The sequence below is a fragment of the Haliotis rubra genome, unplaced genomic scaffold, assembly GCF_003918875.1.
Source record: "Haliotis rubra isolate DU_JTF1 unplaced genomic scaffold, ASM391887v1 Scf370, whole genome shotgun sequence".
Lineage (NCBI taxonomy): Eukaryota > Metazoa > Mollusca > Gastropoda > Lepetellida > Haliotidae > Haliotis > Haliotis rubra.
In genome coordinates this window covers 170,544-194,064 of record NW_025767047.1, presented here as the reverse complement: position 1 = coordinate 194,064, position 23,521 = coordinate 170,544, and the positions used below count along the sequence as shown (strand labels likewise).

The 23,521-nt window shown below is 43.1% G+C and overlaps 2 protein-coding genes across 2 annotated transcripts in view; one reads left to right on the top strand and one right to left on the bottom strand.

The window, feature by feature from the left end:
• LOC124285922 (probable ATP-dependent RNA helicase DDX49) overlaps window positions 1-827 on the bottom strand; it is a 114,438-nt gene extending 113,611 nt beyond the window's left edge. Inside the window, 1 exon segment of the mRNA XM_046722199.1 lies at window positions 585-827. Within this exon segment, the coding sequence (XP_046578155.1) occupies window positions 585-699 (115 nt within the window). The 5' untranslated portion in view covers window positions 700-827.
• Window positions 828-1,124: 297 nt separating this feature from the next.
• LOC124285918 (myotubularin-related protein 9-like) overlaps window positions 1,125-23,521 on the top strand; it is a 176,492-nt gene continuing 154,095 nt past the window's right edge. Inside the window, exons 1-3 of the mRNA XM_046722196.1 lie at window positions 1,125-1,207; window positions 7,285-7,432; window positions 10,573-10,732. Of these exons, the coding sequence (XP_046578152.1) occupies window positions 7,286-7,432; window positions 10,573-10,732 (307 nt within the window). The 5' untranslated portion in view covers window positions 1,125-1,207; window position 7,285. The remainder of the gene's footprint in view (window positions 1,208-7,284; window positions 7,433-10,572; window positions 10,733-23,521) is intronic.

The window sequence follows — 23,521 nt, the reverse complement described above, 5'->3', positions numbered from 1 at the left end:
CGCATAACGGAGTTATGCCCCCTTATCATTATACGTATCTGACCTCTCTGTCGGCGTTTGACGTCATAGAAGAAATACATTTTTGACATTTATTGCGAGTCATTTTTAATGTTGAGCGTATAACTTTATGCACAAGCACATAAATCCAATTCATATACACTTATGTCGTTCAGATATCAGGCTGTATTTTCTTCGCTTACACTTTCCGTAAAGATGCCCCATTAAAAAAATCGTAGCACAGTGCTTTTATCGGTGCGCGATAAAAAGCTGAGAAATTTACTGTTTTTTAACGCATAACAAAAATTTGGACAACATTTAGCAAGGTCTATTTCTCAAACCGCCAAGGTAGTTGCACTTATATTTACACCAACGGATAGGACATTTAATATTCTACATTTCTGTGTAATTTTATAGGCTTACGTAGATCCAGGACCACGCGAGAGCAATTCTCTCACAACGTTCACTTTTCAAAGCGTATGAAAATGTGCGCCTGAAAAAAAACTCGGCAGCCAGGGGGTTAAACAGTCGTGGTAAAATTGATCAAGAGCGAATGAAACCGGGTTCGAAAACGATCAGCAACTTACCCTCAAGAATAGGTGGTATACAGTTAAGTTGAATTTCAGTTGGTTTATTAAGACCCATAGTGGCACACTGTCTCGCCAGCCAGTCGTTTAAACCAAGTTCCATAAAGGTAGTCATTATGTTTTTGACTACAAATATCACGATTCGGTTGATACGACAAAATGGTAACAGCTCCAACGTGTTGCACTGTTGCGTTACGATGGTGTGTGTCACCTTTCTCAGCCTTCTTTCGAATGAGTACAGGGTAAAAACAGATCAGCACCAAAACGCTGTTACAAGCCAAAACGGCATGTCGCTATCTAAATCGGACCCAGCAAAAACAACGCCCTATTCTGCTTATAAAACGGCACTATTAAATTACATTTGTAGTATTTGTGTGTGTTTTTGTTTGTTTGTTTATTGTTTACGCTGCACTCAGCAATATTCCTGCTACATGATGGCGGTCTGTAAATAATCGAGTCTGGACCAGACAATAAAATAAATGACATCTTGATCATCTTATAGTAGAATATATGATAACATGCAGTGAGTAGAAACAGGAATATATGCTGGTGCTGTTTCAGGGTGTAATCGTTTTCACTGCTTAATTCTGACAGCAGAGGGTGTATACATTCAAGGCTGGAAAGTGGGTAAAATATTTTAGCCTGTCCGCCAGCTCATGTTTGCCTATTGTATAATATAATGTAAAAGACCGAGACCTTTCTAAGGAGGCGGGAATATGTGTTATAGTGTTGTAGCTTCGGCCTAATGTTCACTTGAGTCACGTCGTCGACGATGCCAAACAGCACATATGATATGCCAAGTGCCAACGTATATAGGACATATTTCACTAACTGAACATATTTATAGCCTGAATTTGTCGGATGACGCACCGAAGGGGATGTTCTATGCTGTACCTAATGAGTCTGGTCACGAGGGTACAACACTAACCAGTATTACATCCTGAGACGCCACAGTTTGTAAAATATGTAATTAGTTGTCTCAGTGTTAGGTCGCCTTATTCGTTTGTCCATCTTGCATGTGGACTATTTAGTAAATTTGGGGTTTGCTGAGGAGGACTATGCCATACATATACTAGTGACATTAACATGCACCAAACACCACAAATGTGTGACATAACCTTATTGCCAGGAAATTACGAAGTTAAGAGGTTTGCAGCCTTGCTGATCAAGGATGTTAAAAAAGATGAAGGATTTAGTATCAACATTGTAGACAATCTCACTCTTGGTACAATGTTTGTACTCTCTAATTGTTCACTGAAAGTTGATGAATGCTGAGGACATTCTAACCATGCTATCATGAATGTGTTGAAAAGGCATGAACAATTAAAACATGGTCGAAAATTACTGTGAACTGCCTGCCTTTGTTGACATTTCAAACTGAGGCAGTGTGTCCATTTGAGCTAGACTGCCATGGTTGTGGCATCTACATCATAGTCCTGGGTAAGTTTATGTGTTCGGCTGTTGGGCTGGAGTGTCTGAGAATGTCTTTGTTCATTATCGATGTAATTTTCAAAAAATGTTATCACTTTTTGTCAGAAGTGACACGCACATGCTTATTGAGCTTTCATTCTGTTGACGACTGCCTCCGTGGTATAGTGGTTAGAGGTTTATTCTCCACTAAACTTGCACATTTGAGATTAAAAATGAACAAAAAATGTTTTTGGAATATATCCGTTTTTATTACACAAACTCAAACTTTGATATGTGAAGGTCATAAAACCAAAATAAATGATCTCTAGGTTTGATATGTTCAAAGTTACAATGTTACAAAGATTACCTCGCCCTTTTGAGACCAACCAGATACTTTACCTAGTGATTTTAAACATAGCTTCTTGAAAATGTGAAACAGACATTAAGATGTTGTTGTCAAGTGTTCTTTAAAACTGTATACTCTAGTTTATATGCCTAAAGACAAATTTAGTTAAAATCTAGCGCGATATTATAAAACAATATGTTCTCACTGTATCAAGTACTCAAAAAGAGTTTATATAAATACACTAGTCATGTCTGAAACTATTGTTTAGTCCAAAACTGAACATTATATTGTAATCTTTACACAACAGTTTGAAGTGCAACAGAGTTTTTAGTAACATGAATATTGTCTCCAGTAAAATAAGTACATTGTGAAGATATTGTTCTACGATACAAAATTATGTGAAAAAGGTAACGTATCTGGGGAAAGTAAATGATATCCCTTTTATGAAGAACAAGCAAGTGAATCAACGAACAATTAAATTAAAATAACAGTTATGTCTTTTGTTATCACAACTTTCTTAAAATGTCAATGCATATCGTTCTAACTGATGCCCTTGCATAATCAACATTGTTATCGAATATGGTAACGTACCTGGTTTTGAGCTAAGCATTTCTAGCAATAAAAACACTAACATCGAAACAAATAACTAGAAAACAACTCCTTGTCGTGGACCTGTAACAACAAAGGAAGTTAAGACTATTTTGATCTTAATGGACGAACCATAAAGTCCTCAATCTGAATGTAACGTATCTGGTTTATTCACTTATCTGTGAACATTTGATTGACATAATCGAACTCCTTGCTTGTCAGGGTGTAGTATCTTTCAGACCTTCCTACAGGCAATGGGTTAGAGATAGATGCAATGATATCATCCAAAGGAATCCAGATTTCATCTGGTTTTGAAGGCCACTGGAATTTCACTTTACCCCTCACACCCCCCTTTGACATGAACATGATAAAGACATCCGAATCTTCTTCGTCTACATCAAGGACTTTTCGGATATACCACTGACTTTCATAAGACGCTGCTACAAACTCTCCAACTTTGGGTATGAAGTTTTCAGCTAAACGTTGTGCAGGCACTAGTTCTTGCTCTGCTGTTTTTGGTTCTTGTTCTGCTGTTGTCGTTTCTGGTTCTGATGTTCTTGATTCCTGTCCTGCTGTTATCAGTTCTTGTTCTGCTGTTATCAGTTCTTGTCCTGCTGTTATCAGTTCTTGTTCTGCTGTTCTTGATTCCTGTCCTGCTGTTATCAGTTCTTGTTCTGCTGTTATCAGTTCTTGTCCTGCTGTTATCAGTTCTTGTCCTGCTGTTATCAGTTCTTGTTCTGCTGTTATCAGTTCTTGTCCTGCTGTTATCAGTTCTTGTTCTGCTGTTATCAGTTCTTGTTCTGTTGTGTTCGCTTCTGGTTCTGATGTTCTTGGATCTGGTTCTATCAGAGTTCTGTTGGACCACCCTTGACATGGATTTGACATGAACAGACATCCAACACAATAGCAAGAAGTGTCTCGGACACTGATCCTGCTCATTCCCATTGCATGGATGGCATGTATCTTCATTGTTCCTTTCACAGGTTTGGTTCTCATATTGTCAATGATAGCTGATGCTTTTTCATAATCCTGTTGAGAGTAAAAGTGATACTTTATTGACTTTTCGTTTTCTGAAGCCCATTCATAAAAGTCCTTTCCGTCTTGGATGGTTGCTTTGCCCTGTTTTATGGCCTGAGCTGCCATATGTTTGCAAGTACCACCGATGCCGTCACAAGGTCCTTTGCCGTGACCGGCTTCAAAGAAGTTCCATCTTGCTTTCATTCCAAACATTTCCAAATGTTTTGAAATGATTGTGAACATATACCGGTTTCGGTATTGTGAGGAGGGGCTGTCTGTCCAATAGTGGATCATTTGAGTGTTGCTGAACTTGCTTTTGATAAATGGCATCAACTTCTGTAATATGGCAAGAACAGCCGAAGGGTTGTGGTGATTTACATCTGACACAAAGGCAAGATTTGTGTGCTCGACCCCTCCTTCTGATTTGTGGTATATCACAACTGGGTGAATCGTTGCAGCTGTTGCATTCCAATATGCAGACTGGATTTCATCATTTGACTGGCACAGAAAGTTTTCTGCGAAGTCCATTTGGACTATGATGTGTTCTTCAGGCAAGTTTTCTTTTAAATCATGCAGAGATTGATATTGTTTTGCAACACGATCAATGTGTTCCAAGAAAAGTTTGAAATGTTCAAGCATCATCTTGATAAATTCTTCTGTGGGTTTACAGATCTTCACAATTCTCATTTTCTTTTTCCCTTGAATATCAACACTTTTCCACTCTTCATATTCTATTTCAATATCATCCTGAACAGAAGAAAGCAATACTTTCATTTGTTCCTCAGAAACATTTCTGCCTACAACTTCAGGGTTTGGAGATATGCCTATCCCTAGGGTACTTGTTAAACATTTGAGCTTTAGTGCCATATTTTGATGTTTAGTACAAAGGCATTTGTTTCTTGATAAAAGGGATTTCACCTTGATGTGTTTTGGGCGCATTTTGCAAAATGCAGAAAGTGAAATACTTGTTTCTGAGTTTTCTGCTCGGAATCTTTCATGAATGATACTCAGATAGTCGTTCAGGATTCTGGTTTGTTTTCTTTCGCCATTGCATTTCTTGAAATCTCTTTTGCCAGGCATAGCTCTGCTGATTTCGTCTTTCGCTAAGAATTCTGTCACTTTTGTTTCAAGATCCAATTTCAGTTTTGAGAGTCGTTTTCTCTTTGTAACATTAAGTGTTTTTCTGTTTCCTGATGCATGGAATTCATGTCTTGTTATACCAGTCACTTTTGTGAGATATCTAATGCATCTGTACTTCTTCACAATGCGACCACTCACCACAGTGTTTATTGACGATCGATGTCTCTGATTAGTGTTTTCGTCATGAGCATTCTTTATTTCGGAAATGAGGGCATTAGCAATCTTCAGTTGTCGCACAACAGACCTAGGCACAGATCTTGGACTTATTCCAGACTTCCTGATATCATCTATAGCTTTAGATTTTGGAGTGAGTTCTAGTGTGCTTCTGGAAGCAGCCTCAATTTTCCTTGTTTTTTTCAATCGTTCAAATCGTTTTTGAAAGCGCCATGATTTTTGTTGATTCTTTTTCAACAGTGATTTCAATCTCAACACTTCGTGCCTTGACTTTGCCACTGATTTAGATCTGCGTGTAGATGCCTTACGCTTGGTAGGAAAGGGAAGTTGAACCAGCAATCGATTCATCTGTGATCTTGTCTGTGAACTTGTTGATGGTTGTGGATCGGATGAACTTGAAACTTCATCCAACTGAGTTGCACTTGAATTCAAAGTATCATTCGAGGTCGATGCTTCAACAACTTCAACTTGTACTGGATGTCTTTCATTACGTTCATTGCATTGCTTGCTTTTTTTTCTGTCTGTACTTTGAAGAGTATTCTTTATCAATAAGTCTTCGTCTTTTCAACTTTGATCTTGACAACATTGCGACAGGAACTCTATATTTGACTTGCCTTAGTCTCTCTTTTTCTAAAAAGTCAGCATCATTTAGCTTTTTTCTTTCTCTGTAGGCACGCTGAATTTCAGCACGTGTCTTGCCCATTATGGCACTGCAATATAATACTACAAGATATATTAAAATGCCTATGTAGTTCTGGCTGATTGATAGCTTTTCATTTCATTCAATCAACCTTAATTCCATAAAAACCAGATACGTTACCATAAAAAACCAGATACGTTACCATTCTTTTCTCATTACTGTGTTACTATAACTATGTCTAAGTATTTTCAGCACATCCAAAACGTAATTATTTTTTATTGATAGTGAAATCATTTCGAATTAATAGAATGTTCACATTAAAGTTTTAATTTTTATTTTACCAGATACGTTACTGTGAAAAAACCAAATACGTTACCTTCAAATTTGTAATAACCATCATATGGGGACTTATAATCGATTACTTGGTAACGTATCTGGTCAAAATCTAAAGTGACAAACGATATTTCAAAAGATCTTATCATGATTGTTACTTTCGTAAAAATGTGAAGTAATTTTGTGTTTGAGGACATGTAGCTGTTGTTTTGACCTACCAATAGCTACAGAATTAATTGTCCTGTTGTTGTTAAGAGGAGTTTGATGAACGCTTGAAAGTGCGTAACGTATCTGGTGACATATTTCAAGACACTTAATTTGGTATAAAAAAAAACACAATACAACACAAAATATGATGTTCAGGGCTACACATAAATATTTATTAGAATACTGTGGCAAATTAGAACATTTCAGACAGCTGTAAATAGACAAATTGATCAACAAAAGGTGTACTGACTGAAATACACACTGTCGAAGAAAAACGAAAAATCACATAACAGCATTGTGTGGGATTAACAGACGTTTCTTGTACCCTTCCTACGAAGTGATTGTGATATGTTTTTATTTATGTCCACCTTTGTTGTAGTTCCAATGTAACAGAATGTTAAAAGATCGTGTAAATATTTTTTTAACTTCACAAAGACGTCAGATGATGTTAATGTGCAAGTTTAGTGGAGAATGAACCTAGAGCGTGCGCCCGGAGAGCAGAAGGTCGCGGGTTCGATCCCCGACCGCGTCAAGCCAAAATACGTTAAAATATGGTACTTGTTGGTCCCTGCCTGGCGCTGGGCATTAATGGGTACAACAAGGACTGGTCGGCTCGGAGTCAGCATAATGTGTCTGAGTGGGGTATTCATGCTTCACTGCGGCATGGTATCTCAGTGGGCTAGCACTATAAAACCAGATTCAGTCTGGGCTAGTACAAGCAGCCGCACATACACATACACATGCATGCACGTCGTCATATGAGCGAAATATTCTCAAGCACAACGTAAAACCCAATTTCACCTCACCTCATTCTGTTGACATACTTGTTGACTGTATTTTTACAGAATGGAATTTGCAGAATTCATCAAGATCCCAATGGTTGATGGTGTAATAATGAAGAGACCATTTGAGGGCCAAGTAGAGGGCACACTCTGTGTCACAGGACATCATCTGATTTTGTCTTCTCGAAAGGACCAAAGGGAAGAACTTTGGGTAGGTATTAGATGGAAATATGAAATCTACTGATTATCTCAACTGCATGACCTGAAATGACTGTTCAAGACTATTACATTCTTCATCAATCCACCACCAATTCGTTATCTATTGGGATCCCTCACAAATAACAAAAGGGTGGAGGTATGTGTGAGAGGGATGTAAGACAGTTTTGTTGCACTAATATACTGAAAATAATTGCCTTTCCCCAAAGTTTGTCATATTTTTATTCATGACCCTCTCCAAAAGTGGGTATTCTTTTTTATGATCCTCCCTTAGAAGCTCTAATCATGTTTGGTGACTGTCCCCAGATAACTCCAACCCCTCTGCCCTAATAGTATACACAGAAGCACATCTGGCATATGCAAATACACAAAAGGTGGTTCACCAGGAAGTTCACACGGTCAGTGTGTCCACCATGTACATTGATGCATTCCTGACACCTTTGCTCAATGAGACCACTAAACGTTGATGAAGGCTGATCATTACATATCCAAGCAAAAATTTGTTGTTTGAGGATTAAGTTGACATCGTAAATATTACTCTATTTTAATCAAAAGTGTTCCAACTTCCATGGGTACAACATGTGGTCTGGTGTTATCATGTTGAAACATCACAATAAAACAGCAATTTGCAAAATCTTGTCTTGATGTCATCATATCATATTACTGGCAAACAAGGATAAGTTGAGCATGTTTGAGTGCTGCCCACTGGCGCTTGCCATTGTGAGCAAAGGGGCCCCAGGTTGTCCACGATCAAGTGTAGTGCTACACCGACGTTAGAGTCTTATGAGCAAGGCGTGTGCAGCTACGAGCGGAATCAATTTCATTTTCATACACTGCACGTGCATTAGCCTACATCTGCTCTCCATTTCACAAACCAAACGGGTTTGCTCATTGCCGTGCACCGCCTACTTCTCAAAAACGCGTTCTCTGCTCCGGTCCAACTTATCCTTGTTTGCCAGTTGTTCCCCACAGTCTCAATCATTGGCATCCTTAATGCAGCTGTTATCCCATCCCAGATCATAATGTCCCCACCTTCAAAACAATTCGCTTCCAGAACACATGGTATTGTTCCCATCACAAGTGTTGTCCCCACCTTCAAAACAATTCGCTTCCAGAACACATGGTATTGTTCCCATCACAAGTGTTGTCTGCGGCATTTGAATTGGCTGTTGGGCTGGCCTTCTAGCATGAATGCCATCAACACATGGACGTAGTCAAACTATTCTTGAAGATGCTCCTGTGTTGCCAGGTATAGTACAGTTTGAAAAGGAGTGAGTGATTCAAATCCTTTGATCTTGAAGTGGGGTCGTTTTTAATGGGTGGCCACAAAAGGTACAATCTGTAATGTCCTAAAAAACCTTGCACTGACGGCAAATGGTGTTTCTATGGGGCATTAAATCAACGAGCAATGTCATACTATGAGGTACCAGACTGTAGCCTACTTAGAGCTCTGCATCTGTCAATTTTCCCCGAGGAGTGGCACATCAAACATGCCAGAACAAGGAATAAGAGTTGTTTTCTGACTTCTTTGACTGCATTGAGTGAAAATGATAAGCATCTGGTTATCTGCCCCTTGAAAGTGAACATTGCTGGCCATTTTTCTCAAACTTGTCACGCTTCTAGCAAATTTCCACAACTGCTTTCTTTGACACACTCTTTCTCACAAGATCACCAATGACATAAATTTCACAAAAACTTTAGCTTCTGAGTATAGATGACAGGTTCCTTTATGATATCCAACAAAACTGTCAACCATATGGCTCAATGTCAAGTTGTCTCATATATATACAGTAATCTGTTTGTTTGGAGCTTAGTCGTGTCAATTATCAAAGTCATCCTAAGCGTCACAACTGAAATACAGTCAAATCCCGATGAGTCGAATGCCAGTGTCTCGAATATTATGCATAACTCGAAGTACCTGTCGGTCCCGACCATTCCCTGTTATAGTTGTCATCATTTGAATACCGGTTACACGAATTCGTCTCATAAATACACACAATGACTCGAGAAGGAAATTTGGGCCCATGAGATTCAAACAACAGCAATCTTGTATACATAAGCCGATGTCAGTCAATGAGAAGTTGATTGGTGTAGCAAACTGATCCAATTAACAAACCAGCGTGGCTCACACCTTTCCGCCATTGACAGGTGAGTTCAAAAGGCAGATTAGTGATTTTACGGAAATCACTGTCTGTGCTAATCAGACTGGAACTGATAAGGTGCCCCTATTAGTGATAGGGAAATCATTAGGTAAACAAATGCTTAGGTGGAGGAATTAGGACTGGATCATCTTTTTTTCTACACTCATAGACATACCTATGTCTCGAATACATCGATAAGTCGAATGTATTACTTGGTCCCAAGCGATTCGACTCATCGGGATTTGACTGTAGTTGTATAAATGATGCTCGCCACATCTACCCTAGTTCTGAGATAGTTCAGACCACATGTTCAGACTGGTAATAGCCTAAGGTCAAAGTGAAGGTAATTATTTAAATGTGTATTTATAATCACTTTTCCTGCGAATCCTTTTTAAAATTAGCTCTGCGACATTTGTGATGGTGTGTGTTTGTTCAGTTATCTGCCCATCTGTCTTTGAATGTTTAACATCTCTGATAGTACATGTACAAGGATTATCAAGTTGTAACATAGCCTGAAGGAGTCATTTTTCAAAATGTATACTAGTCAGTGAGATTAGGAGTCTATTGATAGAATGGTTAAAGCAAAGTTACATCCACCTTTTAAGGTAAATGGCTAAACAAGTAAAATGAGACCAAATCTCAATGAATGGCAAACCAGTGTTTGGACAGTTTGAGTTACCTCACTAAAAACTAATGTGCAAAGTTTTGTAAGAATCTCCTATTTAGATTATTTTAGTTTGCACATTGGTCTTTCGATTCATACCTCCGTGAACTGCCAAAATACACAGTCAATATCCCTAATGTATTGGCTATTCCTTCCTTAGCAGGTAATAAACATGGTTCACTAAGCTATCTATAAGACGGCCCCAGTGGAAAAATGCAATAAAATATTATAAGTGCATATGGAACTGGTCAGTGATACAATGATGATTCCTCCAAGACAATTACTGATTTTACCAGAAATTAATCTAACCTACAAATGCTATGTTTTCAGCTTCTTCACAGTGCAGTTGACAGCATTGAAAAGAAACTGAGTGGTTCTGGTGGAAGTCTTTACCTCCGATGTAAAGACTTTGGTGTTGTACAGCTGGACATTCCATCTGCTGATGACTGCATCAGTGTATCCAGCTCAGTAGAGCAACTCTCAAACATAGGTAATCTCTCATGTAAATGTTGAATCTTGATTTGAACTTATGGCATGTCTGTCTAGGTGGTCAATAACATTTACATTTTTACCTTGCCTCTAAATGAGCTGTCTTGAAATAGAGGATTTAATCGGGGCTGCCATGATGGCCATATTAAAAATGTCATATTTTTACTTATCCTGACTCATGATCTTTTGCTTATCTCCCTTTCCCTTTCGAATGGTAGTGGAACACTTGAATCCCTTGAAGTTCCCGAAGTGGACGTATAAATACACTCACCCACGAGTTACCTACCTTTGCCCTTTCCCCCGCAAACCAGTCAGGTGACCTGCCTTACTTGTCACTCTCTCCCTTTTCGCCCAAGCGGATGGTTGGGCGAGCACTGGAGTCCCGTATACGGCATCATATCCTTTTTTATTTAGGCCTATTCTTCAAAATTACGCTGTATATGGATTTGGCTATAACTACTATGTAGTATTTGTAAAAATTCTGTAAAAATTATTGACTTTGAGTCGTGTTTTCATCGTCATGTAACTTTGTTTACATTTCATGAAATCCTGCAGTGTTTGCAGGCACAGGTTATCCGTGGCTGATCCTCACCCCCTGTGCCTTCATGCATAAAACCATGTTCTTCCAGCTTGCGCTGTACTTATTGTTTTGATTTATCAAATCTTCAATTTAATCAATATTTGTCTTATATTTATAGAGGTGCCATCGATCGGGTGATATAGTCATCTCAAGTCACGATTGATAAAACTGCAGATCAACCTACAAACCGTATGTTGCTTGCTACTGCCGATGTTCATAATACTGGTGCTATGTTTAGTACGTTACAGGGGCAGTCTGCTGGTAAGGGGGCCAGGAAGAGATCGTCTACATGTCAGTCGACTCCGTCTCAGACTAAGAAAAAGACGTCATCCTCTTCTACAACGCAGGAGAAGTCAGCTGTGACCAGATTGGAGGGCAAATCTACGCATGCTAGCTCATCTTCGCACCAGAAATCCTTCAACGAAGAGATTGTACCTCCTCACGAACTAGACGTTTTTGACGAACCCCCATTACTTCTACCTGAAGTATCTATGAGATCAGCGACTCAGTCGACCTCTACAACTATGAGATCGTCCCCTACTACAGTCACAGCAGGACAGCTGTTCGACGTACTACCTCTTACTTCTCAGAGTGAAGATGAGGCACATAACTCATCAGCGTTCGCGAACACTTCATCTACACCGCAGCAGCTTCAACCTATGCAGAACTTCGACCAAGGGGAATGATGGAACATAGATTACAGTAGGAATCGAAGGCTAGGAAAAGCCTCTCATCTACTGACACCGTGCGAAAACCTACGGACCTGTGATAACCCACGGGCCTACGCGAATCTACTCTTCTTGGAACTACACCTCAAGGCTACGTTGGCGAACAGATACACCTTTGCGAAGGTCTCCACAGTCGGACGACTCTTTCATCTTGGAGGATAGAAGAGATGACTTACCTACTCTCAAATCTACTTCTGCGAACCCTCAACGTTCGAGAACATCGAAGGATCCAGCTCCTACACCTAGCCGCTCTAGGTCGAGATCTCATATCTCACACAGACGTTCGCGAAGTTACTCACCAAGCCAGAGGTTTCGCGAAGAGAAGACTCACATCACAGGAGTTCGCCCTACGATAGACGTTCGCGAAGAGATAGCTCAACTCACAGAGGTTCGCGAAGAGATGTATCCACAGATAGAGGTTCGCGGAGAAACACTCTCAAGATAGACGTTCGCATAGGGAGGAATCTTCAGATAGAGGTTCGCGAAACGAGGATGAAGGTTCGAGAAGGGAAACAGGTTCACAGATGGATGAATTGTTGAGACCTAGCTCTAATAATCAGGAGACTTCGGACTTGCAAACGGACTTCGTCTTCCCAGACTCAGAAGTTACAGCATGGATTGCTAATGGGTTGAACTTGGAGTCTCCTTCTAAGGATAAAGATGAAGTCTACACTTGTATGATGAAGTAAAGATGACATCGACTCCGTCACAATCCCTCCGATTGAACCTATATCCAATGTACCCTCCAACCTACTCACAGCTTTCGCGAAAGCTTCCAAGTATCAGAGTCAGCACCTACCATCATTTAATATGAAGAGATTCCCCCTACACTATATGGATCCATTTACTAAGGCAGCCTGATTGGGAGGATAACATCAAACTTGTGAATAAATCCCGGAATAAGATGTATAAAGTGGAAGACAAAAAGCTATCTCAACTTGATACTGCTACAAGGAGATCCTTCTTCGGGTTGGCCAGGTCTAGAGCCATCAATGAAGCATTGATAAATAAATTCCAGAATTCAACTTCGGAAGAGGATAAGATGATATACTCAGCCCTCATTACACAAAAGAAGGATCAATACTTTTTGTCGGACCATCTCACATCTATATCTGCGGGACCTTACTACGCAGACAGGGGCTACTGGCTTCCTGCTCTTGGAATGATTAGATTCACCCAACCACTAATAAGAGCTCCATGGGAGGCCTACTATATTTGGAGGTCTAATAGACGATGCAGCTAAGGAAGCTACGCATGATACCAGAGAGGTTATGATGATTAAAACCATAGATACTCTGGCCAACGTCATCCGCCATACTTCTCAAAAGTATAACAACAAGTCCAAATATTCCGGAATACAGAAGGCAAAGCACAAGAAGTACTCCAGCTTCAGAGGCGGCAAAGGATCTTTTCGTCGCCCATCCGGAAATTACAGAGGGTTCCCAGAGGTTCCAGAGGCACTAGACATTGATATCAAGGTTCGGAACGACTGGAGTCTTCCACCCCCAGCCGTTCCTGTAAAACTGTTGACAGTGGGTTGACGTCTACAAGGGTACTGGAAGAATTGGGGAATACTAGAGGATGACTACATCTCTCAAGTAATAAGAGAAGGATACAAAGTACAACTAAGAGCCACACCTCCGCTAACTATGCAGAGGAACAGGCAGACAAATTACAAGAAGCCATCAACGCACTACTGATGAAAGATGCTGTAGAGATAATAGATCAGAATCATCTCACTTCTATTCCCCAACTTTTCTAGTACCCAAGAAGAACTCCAAGGAGAAGTTCAGACTGATTTACAACATGCGCAAATTCAACAAAGACTCCTTACTAAAACCAGAGAGGTTCAGAATGATCCACCTACCTCAACTCAAACTACTCATCTGTCCAGCAGATTACATGGCCAGCATCAACTTGCAGGATGCGTACCTTCACATCCCGATACATCAGGAATCAAGAAAGTATCTACGATTCCTAGAGGGCAGCACTTCCAATGGAATGTCCTACCATTTGGAATATCTTCGGCTCTGTGGCTATTCACACGAATAACCAAGCCTATAGTCGCATACCTACATCATCGAGGTCTACGCAATGCCTTCTACTTGGATGACGGAATTCAGGTTCACCAAGATGCCAGTCTACTCAAACTACAACTGAACTTCGCAATCAAGTTGCTCACTCAAACAGGGTGGTTGGTGAACCTTATGAAGTCAGAGTTGGAACCAAAACAAGATCTACAATTCCTGGGGATAAGGTTTATCACAACACAGAATCGTATTGCCGTCCCAGAGGATCGTTGGGTCAAGATACAAACCATGATTCCGCCAGCAGTCGTCTCTCCGTTAACACTACGATCATGGCAAGTTCTACTCGGTCTGCTAACCTTGGCGCAAGACTTGCATAGGAAGGTTACAACTAAGACCGCTGCAACGGTTCCTGTTAAAACATTTACACAGCGTCGACCCTATCTTGCTGCCGGAAATCCTCAAGAGGTATCTACTGTGGTGGACACACAGGTCGAATGTTTGTGAAGGGACCTATTTACAAGAGCCGACCTTCGACACACATCTTTACGCAGACGCCTCGATATAAGGATGGGGTGCGCATCTCAACGATCAAGTGGCGTCGGGAAGGTGGTCCAAAATAGAACAGCAGCTTCACATCAATCTGCTAGAGATGAAAGCAGTGATCAACGCCTTACAACTATGGTCGAGCTTGCTGAACAACTAAATGCTGATGATCCACACGGACAACTCTACAGTGGCATTCTCCATAAACCGACAAGGATCCACAAGGTGTCCAAGCCTATTGCAGCTCACATTCCAGTTGTTCCAGATCACACAGGAAGCAAACATCTGGATAAAGGCGTGTCACATACCCGGAGCCAAGAACGTACTAGCAGACGCTCTCTCAAGACCACTACACCCGTCACCTACGGAATGGATGCTCCATCCAGAAGCGTTTCGAAACATAAGGGAAATAGGATCCCCTTGCCTAGACCTGTTTGCCACGAGGTTCAACAAACAACTACAGACGTTTGTCTCGCCAGTTCCAGATCCTCAAGCCTGGGCAACAGATGCACTGAGCATGTCGTGGGAAGGATTAAACGGCTACACTTTTCAACCCCCGATACTACTGCCAAAAGTACTGATCAAGATCAAACAGACTCAGCCGCTACAACTGACTTTGGTCGCGCCCTACTGGCCAGCGAGAGCATGGTCCCCAGTCCTAATAGAAGATCTCGGAAACCCAGTAATAAAATTACCAGATTGGCCGAACCTACTAATACATCCACACACCAAGCAAGTCCATGGAAACCCGACAGTATTCCAGTTACACGTGTGGACCGTATCAAAACATGCTTGAAGAAAAGAGGATACTCCGCCAGGGCAGCCAAAGCAGTAACGCTAGCGTTACGCAGATCGACTCGTAACCTATATGACGACAAATGGCTGAAGTTTGAAACTTATGCAAGGCGGAAAGGCTTCACTGCGATGATAGCCACTCATCGTCAAGTGGCGGAATATCTGTGTCATCTTAGAGAGACCAGACATCTGAAGGGTTCGACATTATCTACATACCTTGCTGCTTTCAGTACAGTGATTACCATGAAAACAGGCATCAAGTTGACAAAAGTACCAGAATTACTTGCTCTGCTGTGATCTTTTAAGCTGGAGGACCAGCAAAAGAAATTCAGAGCTCCAGCCTGGGATCTAACTAATTCTACGTCATCTTACGAGTGATGTCTACGAACCACTAGACCAGATTACACTCGAGCTGCTAACACAGAAGACTCTGTTCCTGCTTGCGTTAGCCATGGCAGCTCGAATATCGGAGATACATGCGCTGGACTTTTGTCGAACCAGATTCGACAGAGGGCAACATAATGCAGTTCATCTAGGTCTTAGATGGGACTTTATTGCCAATAACCAGCTACCTGGTCAACCAGATAGACAGTTCCACGTACCAGCGCTGTCTACAATCCTCGGTCCACAGGATATAGAGGACTTATCCTTGTGTCCGGTCAGAGCCCTGAAGATATATCTTCAAAAGACTGAGACGAGCAGACAAAAATTCAAGAGCCTGTTCATCCCATTATCAACAGAGAATTCAGCAGAAGTCTCAAGAACGACCATATAAAGCAGCAGGACTAGAACCTCCTAGAGCTTCCAACCCACACTGGCTCTGCAAGGAAATTGCTCTATACCAACAATTATGGAGGGCTGCTTTTGGAAGTCGGACACAGTGTTTGCCAACCACTACCTCCGAGACATAGCCACTGTAGACGTCTCAGGCATTCACCAATTTGGGCCTCTCGTTGTAGCACAGCAACTAACGGTTCCTCAAAGGCGCTGAGTTGGAAAATCTCACCCTTTATCACGTTGACTTGTTGATAACTTTTACTAAGGAAAAGTACTAGTTTGAAAGTCCATGCGCACAGTCTATCACAGGCTAGCATGAGTGATTAAAGATCCTGTACGGGTAAAGATCTTACCTGTACGTGAAGGGGTCGCAACTCATTTATGATAAAGATCATAATCTATGGGTTGTTATAAGATATCTAGTAATAGGAAGATACTAGTTTATCTATAGCCACATGAATCAATATGATTCAACTTGTCTGAGATTGAAGTTAGACAAGAAAGTGGTCCCCCCGAGTTATAACGGAAGTTGGAAGAATAGGATCACGGAAATGCCGTTCCGCAGTTGCCATGGGGGGGATACAGGACGTATCTAAGGACAGCTGTTGAATCCACAAAGTGACTTGACCCACCACCAATCTGTCGGATTCTATAAGCAAAAGATCATGAGTCAGGATAAGTAAAAATATGTAATTTTTAAGTAAAATTGATATTTTTATACTTATCCTGACTCATGACAAGAAGCCCTCCCAACCTCCCCGTTGAAGACACTTGAGATTTCACAGAAGATCCAAGTGCATGGGCGAAAAATCAGGAGAGAGTGACAAGTAAGGCAGGTCACCTGACTGGTTTGCGCGGGAAAGGGCAAGGGGAGGTAACTCGTGGGTGAGTGTATTTATACGTCCGCTTCGGGAACTTCAAGGGATTCAAGTGTTCCACTACCATTCGAAAGGGAAAGGGAGATAAGCAAAATATCATGCGTCAGGATAAGTATAAAAATATCAATTTTACTTAAAAAATTACATTTTTGCTTTTTTCTAAGCTGTTTCTGCCTGTAGTTTTAAGAAGTTTAATTTGTAGAAAGTATGTAATTACATGTGGTTTCAAATTATGTACAGAATTTTGGCAAACTTAATGTCTTTTTTCAATCAATGACCTTTTACCTATGTAAACCCATTTGTTTTGTGTTACTGACATCTCCTTTGAGACTACATACTCTATTGTGCTGAGACCTCAGAAATGATCACAGCTATGCCTCTAGTAGTATATATAATGGGGGTACGAAATCAAGTCCAACAAAAGCCTCTGCAAAGCCTTATTTCACAAATAAAGCTTTTGTCAGGCCCTTAGATCCCGCCACCATTATATCTACTACTTTTGAACCCCCAGTTAACTTCCCGACTGCACGTTGCCGCGAATATACCTATAAAAAGTTGTGACACCAGCGGGATACGAACCCACATGTATACCTCACGCAAACTTTAATAGGCCGCACCACTCAACCGATTGAGCTACCGGGGACTTAGCTGAAGTATCTTGGTTTAACGGGTCTACCCTGGGATTGCATCATCCAAAGCTGGGCTCCGTCTATAATAGCTCCACGTGGCACGACTGTGCCGCTATGACACTATTGTGATGACTCTATGTCGCATTGACCTCGATGAAACAGTTTAATGTGAATCGCCTATGATCTCTTTGGTGTTCGTAATAAAGGCTTGCTGGGCTTTCCGTACCCCCTGTTCTATGTACTTTTTTTTCTCGTCTTCGCTGATAGCAGACTTACGAGACTTGGACCGGATTTCTTGTTTCATCTTACTATACTTGTCGAGTTCAGAGAGGATTGAACGAAATTCCTCCTCTGAGATCTTACTATCAGTGAGAAATCAGCTGTCGAAATATGCTCACTTACCGTGTTCAGCTTTGCGTCGGCCAGAACCCTGATCTCGTCATGTTTCAACGCTTTACGATGCAGTCTGCGTGATGCAAACTTAAACACCAACCCTGCCACCCCTACAACCCCAGCTGTTATTTCAATGCCTAGCACTATAGGTGCGGCCACGATGGTGGCTAACAACCCAACACCTGCCGCCCCTAGTCCCATGCTGGTTGCCATAAGGGCAGTATCAGTCCCCGTCCACGATATTGAAAGCTCTATGGTATTTCTTATATAGTGGTTTCCGCGTGTCGCGGTCTTGTTCTAGTTGGCGTTTTACATCACATAACTGTCTCAAGCGGAATCCGTCTACGGTTTCCAGTGTCTTCGCTACTTCCTCTACGACTGGGTATAGCCCCATCCTGTGTGCATATAATATATCTTACCAGATATTTTTTAATTGGGCTTTTGTTAATAGTCGGTCAACGTACTTGAGGCTTATAAGGTTTAGAGTCGGGTGTACGAAGATACTGGAAACGATAATAGGGGACTTTTGGGCTATACCAACCCCCGGCAGGTCTATCGAATAGAGAAGTAATGTCCGTTGGGCCCCCAATTGTATGACGATCCGGCAACGTATGGGGGTTGATGCGGTGTCATCCCAATATACTGACACCCCAGGTAAAAGGCGCAGGCCTGAATCCCTAACAGTACTACCCCTTAGCATGACTTCTATCATGAGTGTGGAGCCTGATACAATAATTAATTGGGTATCGGACTTCAACTCTGACTCCATGGGTGCCATTAACAGGTTGCCCGGGTAGCCGTGTATTGGGTAAGCTCGCACCTCTCCATAACTCAGTATGAAAGACGTGAGGGTGAAGCCCGGTGTTCTTAATTTCGGTGACATGCCCCTCTTCATTTAAAGAGATGTAAGGTGAGGTGAGGATTATGTTGATCAGCCATTTGGGTTCTTTAAAATCTGATAACGACACCCGCCTATACACGTTGTCTTTCAAGTGTAGGATGTACAAGGTGTCTTCCTCACCATGATCGAATCCCTCCGTGTCCCCTAAGTCGTTAAGTGTAGTGTTGGGGTGAAGCCAAGACATTGCTATAATACTATTACGAGATTATTTCCAACTGGTTTTCTGATAATTTCTCAGGGGTGCACTTCACCCCATGAAGTGTATGTTGTCGGGTAGGAAGATCTTGATGAGTGATATCGTGTCTTCAACGGTCACGGTGACTCCCTGTAGACTGGTGTTGGAGCCGACACCCACCCGCACGTAAACAGTGCAAACGTGATACTGGTGTCGTTTCTCCCACCGGAGTTTGATCCCCTTCACGATTTCGACTTCATCCCGCGATGGTTCCCCTAGGTAGACTTGAGTTCGCCGGTAGACTCTCCAGGATGTTGACCACGCCTTCGAATTCAGACACCAACTGCAATACCACGTTTTGCATCCCGGGCTTGCTAGATAGCATGTGGGCTGCCATACTGGCGAGTGGACTGATGATTACACTGCGTCTCTGCGCTGGGACGTAAGCCACGAGCAGGGTTCCGTTGTTCACGACTTTGTTTAGGTAGTTGTCTTTGTTCTCTGTGAACACGTAGGGGGAAGCTGAGACTAATGTTGAGAAACCAGTCGACTTTAGCGGGCAACAACACCCACTTGGCGTCGTCAGTGAAGACGAGCGTATATGGTTTGTTTCGGGCGATGGTCGTGCTCTCAATATCTTCTAAGTCGAACAGTTTGCCTTCAAACGATGGGTATACCATCCATTTATCATCACCGGTGCGGACTAGGGTGTACCGAGTGTTGATGGTCGCTCCTGAGGTATCTACTATATCAGTTAGGTTTCTAGTACCACCGATGGAGGGGACTTCAACGCGTTTGTAAATGTTGTTTTTCAGTTGCAAGGCGTACAATTTACCATCTACTCCGGGGTTGTCGAATCCGCGTGTGTCCCCGAGGTCGGAGATCCCCGCATTGACGCATTTTTTCAACTTCATTCCGGGGCCTTGTGCGCTAGTCATTTTATGTGCAGCGTTATGCTGAGGTATCCTATATTTACAGGATTATGATTTATATCTAACACCGATATTATCAGCTCAGGGATGTTACCCTGAGTTAACCTCTTATACTGCCACGGTGAAAATGACTCGGTTCTACCGTCGTTGTATTTCTCCGTTTTCACCGGTACGGCTCTCAGTATCGTGGAAGGGTGACCCCCTTGAATGTTGTCCGTTGTGCTCAGCTGACCGAGATGAACGCACAGCTCTCGGTACGGTACTAGGTCGGGTAACTTCGTGCCTGTGACGGTGGTTGTTGGTTTTATCTCGTCAGGTGACATACCGAGTGTCCTCGCCAATGGTCGGCCGAGCCTCAAAGGGTTTCTTCCGTTGTTGATTAACACCACTGTGCCGTTTGAGTCATTCATCTTGAGTACGGCTCCCAAGGGTTTGAAGACCTCATCGCTTAGCGAGCATACGCTGTAGTAGCCGGAGATTATCTGGTTACGGGCGCCACTGACGAACAGCTTGTTGTTGCTGACGTTGATGTTAGTCCATCGCGGTAGGTAGGTGATATCGCCGAGTGCGACTTCGAGTTGACCCGACGTTTTATCGATCGCGTGCATCAGCTGAACGGCCTCGCCGCTCGTTATTCCTGGAAGTGTTACGTACATGTTAGAGTATATATACTCATTATATAATACTTTTAAAATGTACTCCCAAGGAGTGTTACAAGGCTTTCGACAACAGCAAGGATTACCGAGTCTGGAGGTTCGAGCAGGGGGCAGCGGATGACCGGGAAAAGTTCATGTTGGACACGTCGAGAGGGTTCACTCATGCTGGTGTAATCAGATTGAACGACTCGATTCGCAGAGGCGATGCGTGTGGCTGTTAGTCGCGCATGACGCATAAGCAGCGTTCCAACATCCTTGGTAAGGGGACTGCTTACAACGCTCAGAAACAGTTCGTTGTTAACGTTGAGAATGCTATCAATGCTCCAGTTGATCTCCTGAGTGCCATCAAACGCTACCAAGACGTGTTGGAATACGCCAGGTCGAAAGTCGACTACGTCTTCGACGTGGGACTGTACATGGCTCCAAGCGATATGCAACTGAGAGTAAAAAAAGTTGTGGGCTACAACAACGAAATAGTCATAGCCACGGCGGACCAAAAGTTGGGCGTCAACCCCGATGTCAACATCCCCCACGTCCCACCACCCACGACCAGTGAAACGGGTATAGTGGCGCCACCCCCGGAGCCTAGGGTTCAACCAACACCCCCTGTGGGGTCACACACACCTGCACAGCAGGCGTCCAATCAGCAGCACATCGATCGTAAAACGGCCCTAGTGGTTGGCGGGGTCGCGGTCGGGTTGGGGCTCATTTGGTTAAAAATTCCTTAGCCGCTACGTACACCAAACCCGCCACGGCGACGATGGCTGCCCACATGTTTTGACTGAGCCATGTGGCAATTTTAGCCAGAGCGCTCAGCAGCTACGAGAGGATGCTACCCAGGATGCCAGGCAGGGCTTCCCGGTTAGAGGAAGCGGATTCCAACCGAGTCCATCTCTCGTCTTCCAAGTTTTTTATTCTCTCCTCGATACGACGTTTCATATCATCGTCTTCAGTTTCGGTGAGTTTTATTTTCTCGCGAGCGATGTGCTCGTCGACTTCGTTCAGTTTCCCCATGTTGTTACCGAGTTCTCCGCGTACATGTTTCAAGGCTTCATCTAGGCCTCGCAGTTCCCTCAGGGGAAATTCGAGCCCCGGCAAGGGTTTGTCATGGTACGTGGCCAATATTTTTTCGATACTGTCCGACGTTTCTTTAGCACGTTGGGGTATGTCCCCGGTATTACTGAGTTCGGGCCTGGCTGCTTGCAGATCTTGGACGACCTCCGGGGGAAGCTTAGGCCGTGCGCCACCGTAATCTATGAAGCCTAGTTGATCACGGATCAGTTGACTCCCACCAGGGCGACTGGTGAGTGTTGACAAAGCATACGGTCCTTTCCCATCTTTTTTCATATCGACCCCCGGGTGAGCCTTCAATCGAAGCGTGCCCTTCTTATTGATGGTAAACTTGGCATAGTCTCGTACCAACGGCTTTATGTTGTCTCTCTTTTCAACTGCATCGTAATAATCGTCGACGGCTGGCTGTACAAGTTCAGCACTAAAGGGGCGGCTAAGCCCCAAGGGGTTGTTCGTGAATGTGGTGTCATCCTCCCCGAACGCCTGGGTACTATCATCCCACATATCATCCATCGGGATGTACTCATGACCGCCTTCAGCCATTATTTATATTAAACTTTTATATTTTATCTATATAACAATGTATGGCAGGAAACTAGATCCTTTCCGAAGATCAAGAGAGCCTCTAGGCGTCAGAGCCGTGCGCCAGTCGGTGACCATCACCAACAATCCCAGCAAGATAGACCAGAACCAAACGCTGCTGGTTAGATTCCCAAACCTGGGTGAGAATGACCTCATCGTACCAGGCACGGTTCGACTGACGTTCAACCTCACGTTGACCTCCGACAATGACAAACGCGAGCTAGTGTGGAACGTAGGTCGAGCCATCATCAAGAAAACCACTATCAAGATCAGCGGTAATGAGGTGCTGAGCATCGACGACAGCGACGTCTTTCACTGCTACGGGGACCTCTGGAAAAGCGAGGGAGAACGCATCAATGACGTGTACCAAGGTATCAGCAAATCGACTCGGTTGCGCGTGGGGTATGGCTTCACGCAAGACCAGCTAGACAAGATCACGGCCGGTGAAAAGGTCATCGCCCAAGCGTACGGGAACAGGTTCTGCGTGCCGCTTGACTTCGAGTTGCTCACGGGACGCGCCCGTTTTACCAGGCCGAGCTGGGTGATAGGCTTGAATACGAGCTCACGTTTAACGACTACAGCAAAGTCGTGCGTACGCCGAACGGTGATGAAGCCAGTTACACCATCGACAACATCTCTCTGGAGTTTGACATGGTCACTAGCCTGGAGCTGGCCAGGCAGGTTCGAAACCAGTATTCGGGGAAGATGGCCATCCTGTACGACCGCATACTGAGGCATAGATCGGTCGTGCGGGATAAGAGCGACACTGTGTGGAATATCAACCTAAACGTGCCGGCGAGATCGATGAAAGGTATCCTGGTCGTCCCCGTGGAGGATTACGAGCCGTTCCGAAGGGACAGCGAGAAGTTTTTCAACCCCGAGATTGAAAAGGTGGAAGTGACCATCGAGGGCGTGCCCAACCAGCTGTTCAGTCATGGTATGAGAGCATACCAGCAGTGGGACGAGATAAAAAAAAACAACAACACCCATACATAACCAAAGACCTGGACCTATCCTCCGTGCAGATCGGTGAATACCTGACCACCAAGTATGCGCTATGGTTGGACATGCGATCCACGGACGATGATAAACTGCAGGGTAGCGGTCGCCGCATCAACAA